At 46.1% G+C, this 7,485-nt stretch overlaps 1 protein-coding gene across 1 annotated transcript; it reads left to right on the plus strand.

Moving 5' to 3' along the window:
* The first annotated feature begins 617 nt into the window (after positions 1–617).
* On the plus strand, positions 618–6,735 carry LOC119123153 (potassium voltage-gated channel subfamily A member 2). The gene is made up of 2 exons (XM_037252033.1): positions 618–823; positions 1,487–6,735. The coding sequence occupies exon 2, from the start codon at positions 1,589–1,591 to the stop codon at positions 3,083–3,085; it is 1,497 nt and encodes a 498-aa protein (XP_037107928.1). The 5' UTR covers positions 618–823; positions 1,487–1,588; the 3' UTR covers positions 3,086–6,735.
* Positions 6,736–7,485: the final 750 nt, after the last annotated feature.

Genomic DNA, 7,485 nt, shown 5'->3' on the forward strand with positions numbered 1-7,485 from the left:
CCTTCTCATATGTGGCAGGAATATCCCGCTGACCTTTCTCCTGAAGTCATGTTCGGACACGGCGCTTCCGTCGCTATTTTTCTGAATGTTGAGCCACGGTACCGTGTGGTTGATCCATGCTGCTCTGACTGCTTAAAATAGCTTCAGCTCTATTTTTGTCACGTTTTGATCTATTATTAATGGATACAATGTTGCCAGGGAAGCTCCAATTACACGGAGAGATAGGAGCATATATACATATACACATACACTATATATACTTGGATACATATATGTGTATATACGTACGCATATATATATAAATCTACTGTCATCACACACAACAATAACAACAGTCTTTCTTACTCTTCCTTTTGGTTGTAATTGTTTACCTTTTGCTCACCATTTGTACTGATTTTTTTTTTTGGTCCTCAGCTTGCTTCTTCTCCCAGTCCATCGGTTTAATTTCTTAACCCATCATCAGCCATCATCAAGAGTCGTTGAGGAAGACGAGGAGTAGGAGGAAGAGGAGGAGGAGGAGGGGGATGCGAGGACACACCCGCCCGCGCACCGTCGCCTTCGGCCAGTGCACACGGCAAGGATGCAGCAACAGCAACAGCAGCAGCAGCAGCAGCAGCAGCAGCAGCAGCAGCAGGAGCAGCAGCAGCGGCAGCAGCAGCAGCAGGAGCAGGAGCAGAAGCAGTCAACATGAGGTCATCACCAGCTCTCCTGCAGTGGAGGTGCACTATAATGATGATTATCTGATTAAAAGCCTTTTTGATTCCACGACAGGAGAGCTAACAAACCGTAGCATCGGCAGGAGAGTCCACTACAATGTCTGCAGGTATGTATCATGCATGAATATTGACATTATTTTGCCGTGTATTTTTCAGTTAACGCCAGGCTCTCTTTAAAAATAATAGTGCCCCCCCGTCCTCCCACTCGTCACACATGGAGTGAAGAGAATACATTTTTCTTCTTGCCTTGGCTGCTGTTTCCTTCTGCTCTTCAATTATTCACGTGTGTTTTTGAATATTTCAAACACAGCTCTGCAGCTCCCCTTTAAAAAAGTCCTTTATTTGCTCTTTAGCGCAACCTGAATTAGAAGCAGCCGGTCCCTTTTCTGTGTGTGTGTGTGTGTGTTTGACTGCAGTGATGTTGTCAGCAGGATGCTGCATGCGAGGCTCCTGGTGCTGGACGCATTGTGATGTTCATGCATGGCTTCGTCGTGAGAAGAAGACGGGGTGAAAAAAGAAAAAGCAGGAGCCGGTGGTTTTACTTTGAAATTGTCCAATGCAGCAGACGGGGCGTCCTAGTTTACGAGGTGCTTCAATGCAGCGACTGCGCCTGCATTGAAGCAATTGACATGCAAGGCTGTGCACAGCCCGCTGTCGTATTAATTGCGCTCGGGGAACTTTGGAGGTGATTCTTTTATAAAGGTGCGCGTTGAGGAAGTATCGAGTGTTGATTGTCTCAAGTTTACCTGACCTACTTGTGCCACACGCAGTCCCGCCCTGAGAGACGCCCGGACCATTCTCCGCACCCTAACGACGCACAAGAAGCGCAGTCCCCCCCGAAAGTCCTCTCCCAGCCGCCTCTTCCCGCCACCATGACGGTCGCCGCGGGCGACCCGTCCGACGAGGCGGCGGCACACCCGGGCCACCCGCTGGACTACGACCCGGAGGCGGATCACGAGTGCTGCGAGCGGGTGGTGATCAACATCTCCGGGCTACGTTTCGAGACCCAGCTCAAGACCCTGTCGCAGTTCCCCGAGACGCTGCTCGGGGACCCCAAAAAGAGGATGCGCTACTTCGACCCGCTGCGCAACGAGTACTTTTTCGACCGGAACAGACCCAGCTTCGACGCCATCCTCTACTACTACCAGTCGGGCGGGCGGTTGAGAAGGCCGGTGAACGTCACGCTGGACATCTTCTCCGAGGAGATCCGCTTCTACGAGCTGGGCGACGAAGCCATCGAGATATTCCGCGAAGACGAAGGCTTCATCAAGGAGGAGGAGCGCCCGCTCCCTGACAACGAGTTTCAGAGACAAGTGTGGCTGCTTTTCGAGTACCCGGAGAGCTCGGGTCCAGCTCGGATTATCGCCATCATCTCCGTCATGGTCATCTTGATCTCCATCGTCAGTTTCTGCCTGGAGACCCTCCCCGTCTTCCGCAATGACGAGGACGGCATGCACAAGTCCCACGCTGTGATCTTTTCCCCCGAGACCAACACCACGGTCATCAGGTACACGTCTACCTACTTCACCGACCCCTTCTTCATCCTGGAAACGCTGTGCATCATCTGGTTCTCCTTTGAGTTCCTGGTGCGCTTCTTTGCCTGCCCCAGCAAAGCGGGCTTCTTTGGCAACCTCATGAACATTATTGACATCGTGGCCATCATCCCATATTTCATCACGCTGGGCACGGAGCTGGCAGACAGTCCGGATGACGGCCAAGCCGGACAGCAGGCCATGTCTTTGGCCATCCTCAGGGTGATCCGTCTGGTGCGAGTGTTCCGAATTTTCAAGCTCTCACGCCACTCCAAGGGGCTTCAGATCCTGGGCCAGACCCTCAAAGCCAGCATGAGGGAGCTGGGACTGCTCATCTTCTTCCTCTTCATCGGCGTCATTCTCTTCTCTAGCGCGGTGTACTTTGCAGAGGCCGACGAGCCGCGGTCCCAATTTGAAAGCATCCCGGACGCCTTCTGGTGGGCTGTGGTCTCCATGACCACGGTGGGCTACGGCGACATGGTGCCCACCACCATCGGGGGCAAGATCGTGGGCTCCTTGTGTGCCATCGCCGGCGTGCTGACCATCGCTTTGCCGGTACCCGTCATCGTGTCCAACTTCAACTACTTCTACCACCGGGAGACGGAAGGAGAGGAGCAGGCGCAGTACCTCCAGGTCAACGTGCCCAAGAGCGAGTCGGGCGAGGAGCTGAAGAAGAGTCGCAGCGGATCCACCATCAGCAAGTCGGACTACATGGAAATCCAGGAAGCGGTCAACAACAGCAACGAGGACTTCCGCCAGGAGAACCTCAAGACGGCCAACTGCACGCTAGCCAACACAAACTACGTCAACATCACCAAGATGCTTACAGACGTGTAGAGATGAAAAAACATAATACAACGGCAATAGAATTCAGGAATGAGATGCTTTTCACGCCATGCTTCATTCCTGCCTTTAATGCGGTCAAACCGAGCCAGATTTTTTTTTTGCATTTGCATGGAGATTTTTAGAAGGAAGAAAAACTCAAACGTCACATTAATGCCAACCGAAAAAAGCAATGAGAAAAAAAAAAAAGCTTTTGAAAATTTAACAGCCCACTGCAGTCACCTGATCCCTCACAGCCCAGTGTGCACTGCTTTGCTTCGACACAAAATATTTAGGCGTCAGCATAAATAGAAAAAACCAAAAACATGATCATGATCCAGATTTGTTTCTCACCGATGGTTTGGGCAATGATGAATGACAGTCATCAGCACCACGTACGCTTGTGCTGGGACACCTTAGTAGTCAGTATCTGATGAGTGACTGTGAATGGCCTTGACGCCTCGCTGCTCTTACGCAACGTGTTACTACGATGCAAACTCTGCTTTGCCCTCCATTCAGCTCAACTGGTCTTATAGCGCAGAGCAACTTGAATGTTTCTTCTCGGGTTTTGTTGGGCTCGCTTTCTTTTTTTACATAAACAACGTAGTAGCTGGTCGTCAGTTCAGTGGGTCCTCGGTTCCGTTCAGTAGGGTCCTCAGTCAAGCTGGGCATACATTGCCAATTAAGTCCCTTTCTCACCTGATTCCAAAACAACAAGATTTTTAATCAGGACATTTTTAGTCGTCCCGGTGCTATTGGCAACTCGCGTCTTGGGCTACGGCAGTCCGTTTGACGTGGCGATAAAAAGAACCAAGAACAGGCTTTAATGTACCTGTGTTGCTTTTGTTGATTGTGTGTGCTAAAAATGCCTTGACAGTTTCGTCTGCCTTTTACGAGTCCCTGTCATCGCAGCCGCAAGTTATTTTGTTTCCATTATGTGCAATCCAAACGTATGCTGGCCCTAAAGTGTTCAAAAGGTTACACGTTGTACAGCACTTAAAATGAACTCTGTAACATTTTTCTCAAATGTCACAGTGTATGCCCGGCTTTTTTTTTTTTTCCGTGAGGAAACACACCCAACCACAAAACCCTGACCTTCCACCTCGACGCCTTTGCCAAGTTGCCGTGAAAAGCACGTTGCGGACATTACTGAACTGCTTAGGATGCCGTCGTTAGCATAGAAACTTTGAAGAAGAATGGATGTAAAAAAAAAAAAAGTCTTTCTCAGTCTTGCATGACATCCACTTCATCCCTAGAAGCATGACCTTTGCCTTCGAGAAGAAGCTCACTGACTGCAGAGACAAAAAAAATGTATTTCTAAATATCAACAAATATACGTATATAGACAGAATGCATATACAGTACACTTCACCAGAGACTTGTGATGCAGATTATTGCCATAATGAAGCTAACGTTTAATAGTGAGTGCCAAAGACACACACACACATCGTTTCCCATCATACCTCGGGGTGATATATTTAAAACGAGTTAATACCACAGAGGTTTCACTTGCCGATTAATTTGCAAGAACGCTGGACTTGTCTTGAAAGATTGACGGTTTTGATTTCGGATGGCATCCAGATAAGAATAGCTGCCATTGGCTACATATTTATTCCCATTAAAACCCGGATTGGAATGAAAATGCTTAACGTTTGGAATATTCTACCCGATTAAGAAGATTCCGATCAAGGTTTTATTCTGGGGTGCTTCGTGATTGACAATCCGATCAGTGCGCATCATACCATTTATTCGGAAATGTCGTAACCAACTTGCATATCTGCAACATCAGTACACGCCAATTTGTGATTCCCAGAAACTACTAGAAGCAGAGCTAGCCAAAAACCTGGTCAAGTGTTACTTGACGTAGCAGTGCAAATGAGAAAAAGACGCAAAATAACGCTTACGTTTGAAATGGAAATGTTTTGTTGACACAGAGGCCGCTACGGCTTCTTGTATGACAACTGTGTATTTGGTCAATTTGGTCAAGGCAGCCAGGTAGTCCCACCTATCCGTCCATGCTGATGGTGATAATCACCAGCAGTGTAGCATACCTTGGTCCTTCTGAGTCCCAGGTTTGACGTTTGGCTTCTGGCTGTTGACTAGTGTGTGTGTGTGTGTGTGGGGGGGGGGACATTTGTCTGCTTGTAGCATGCAGCGTTTTCAATGAAGCCTCCACGCCGTGTCTATTTTTAGGCTTCCGACTTGATGCAACAGTAACAACACGTGTCACGCCACCGCTGCGCCCGCCCACGTCCGCTGCTCTCACGCGGCCCCTCAAACATACGGAAAAGTCCACTGAAATGAGTAACTGCAACTGGAGAGGAATCACTTTTGTCTATTCATTTCTGCACAGAATTTCAAAATGACAAAAAGGTTTTTCCTTTGAGTATTCATTTTTTAAACAAACGTAGATGGAATGAACAGGTGAAGCACAAATGCCTTGGTTTTATTTTTAATTTCCAAATGATTTGATGAATTGTATAAGACCCATCCATTGAAAAGTTACTTTTCTACTAGTTTCAGTCCCATTTTGTGTAATATCCTAAATTCTCATGAGAACTGGAGAAGGGTGCATTTCAGTAGGATCTTTTTGAAATGGCACAACAACAAAAACCATATTTGCCTATGCATGCCGACACATTTCACTGCAAATATTTTTGTCCAAACCCGCTGTAGCAGGAATGCACAACATTGACTTTTGTGTTGAAAACACAGCCAGCTGAGTGGAGTCAACATCAATTTCTTGCATATTTTATTGATCATTGACATTACGTTGGTGTTGAAAGTTCATTCTGTAGGAAAATAGGGAGGAACGGTGGGAAAATCTATGCATTGCTTTCCGTACGAAATGATTAGATGCTTGCAGTTTGAACCAGTGTGATCGGCACCAACACACACAGCTGCATCGGAAACAAAACAAATCCCCCACAGAAAATTGCAATAGTTTGTTGTAGGATAGCTCAGTGAAAACTTTTCAGATTATTGTTTGACCTGCATGAAAACACGCGCACACACACACACACACATTCAAGTGAAACAAGGTGACCAATATGCAATATGTATGCATGTGTGTGCTCCAGAGAGAATGATTGTGAATTTCACACAATATTGTACAGTTGTTCACACCTCTCCTTCCCCCTTGTATTTTATAAGGCTGGATTTACACCGCACGGCTCAAGTGAGACAATTCCGATTTGTTTGGGTGGCACGATTCGGATCAAGACGCAGGATTGGAAACAGGCGAGATGCAAGTTTAGATCGATGATGTATTTGGGATGTTTTGACAAAAGCAGGCTTATACGTATATCCAAACTAAATGTTTGGTATGTGGGGAAAGAGCGATAGCTACAGTTGGTCGGCCACCCCCCAAAAAAACAAAACAAACATTCCATTGGAATCGGCCACTTCTCCCTGCAGTGTAAATCCAAAGAGGTCTGGAAGCTTCCATGGCGATGACGGCTTTTCTTTCTATGAAATGACGAGACTGATGTACAGATGAGCAAAGACAATAATTGCGAGTAGTCAACGGACTCGGCAAGTAGTAGGATTTGCACTTTACAAGACAAGGACCGTCTCTGGATCGGAGAACATTGAAGTCCTTCCGACATGATTGAGAACGCTGATATCAATAACAATGAAGCCAATAATAATAATGATAATAACTCGAGTGTTTTGTGTTTTCTTTGCATGTTAGACCGACTTCAAGAACTTGCTTTTCCCCTGGAAGGCTAATTTGATCCCAAATCAATGAAAGGCCTCCTTTGCTGCTATTCTGGGTGTGTTTTTGTGTCTTGGTAGCCGTGGGGAGGCATGCAGGACAAATACTACCTCCTGGTGTCTTCAGCATCAAGCGAGCGCACAGTGCATTGGCTCGCTCCCTGCAGCTTGAAAGTGAGCAGAGCTTGTGCTATTTTTAGCCTTTTGCTTCAAGAAGGAGAGAACAAAAAGCAGAGGAGGAGGAGACAGAAGGAGACTTGAAAGGAGTTGATGGAGATGGAACGTGAACATATCTACAAACACACGTCAAATGAAATTGTACGTAACGTTACCTGCCGTTTTAGCTTTGGAAGTTATTTTTAGAAAAAACATCATCATTCTGTCTCCTATGTTCAGAAAAACAAACTGGGGTGTGGGCTGACATTGTAAAGTATAATATGTGTATGAGATGCTAATTTGTGGCCACCATACGTATATTGATTTGTGGCTAGAAAAATACTAAAATGTGACATTATGCTGCAAGACCATGTTGAATAACTAAAAAAAAAAAAAAAGCTTTTTAATCTAAACAACACAGACATACATATAGTACAATCATAATGTTTGAGGGCTGTCACATAATTTTATTTAATTTTCATTATTTTTTAAATATTATTTGTTAAGCTTTATTGAACTATATCTATTAATATCTAGAATAT

Source organism: Syngnathus acus, chromosome 5 (genome assembly GCF_901709675.1).
Source record: "Syngnathus acus chromosome 5, fSynAcu1.2, whole genome shotgun sequence".
Classification (NCBI taxonomy): domain Eukaryota; kingdom Metazoa; phylum Chordata; class Actinopteri; order Syngnathiformes; family Syngnathidae; genus Syngnathus; species Syngnathus acus.

Bases quoted from the DNA above. Each gene is read 5' to 3' on its own strand.
- LOC119123153 (XM_037252033.1), top strand. From the start codon at position 1,589: ATGACGGTCGCCGCGGGCGACCCGTCCGACGAGGCGGCGGCACACCCG.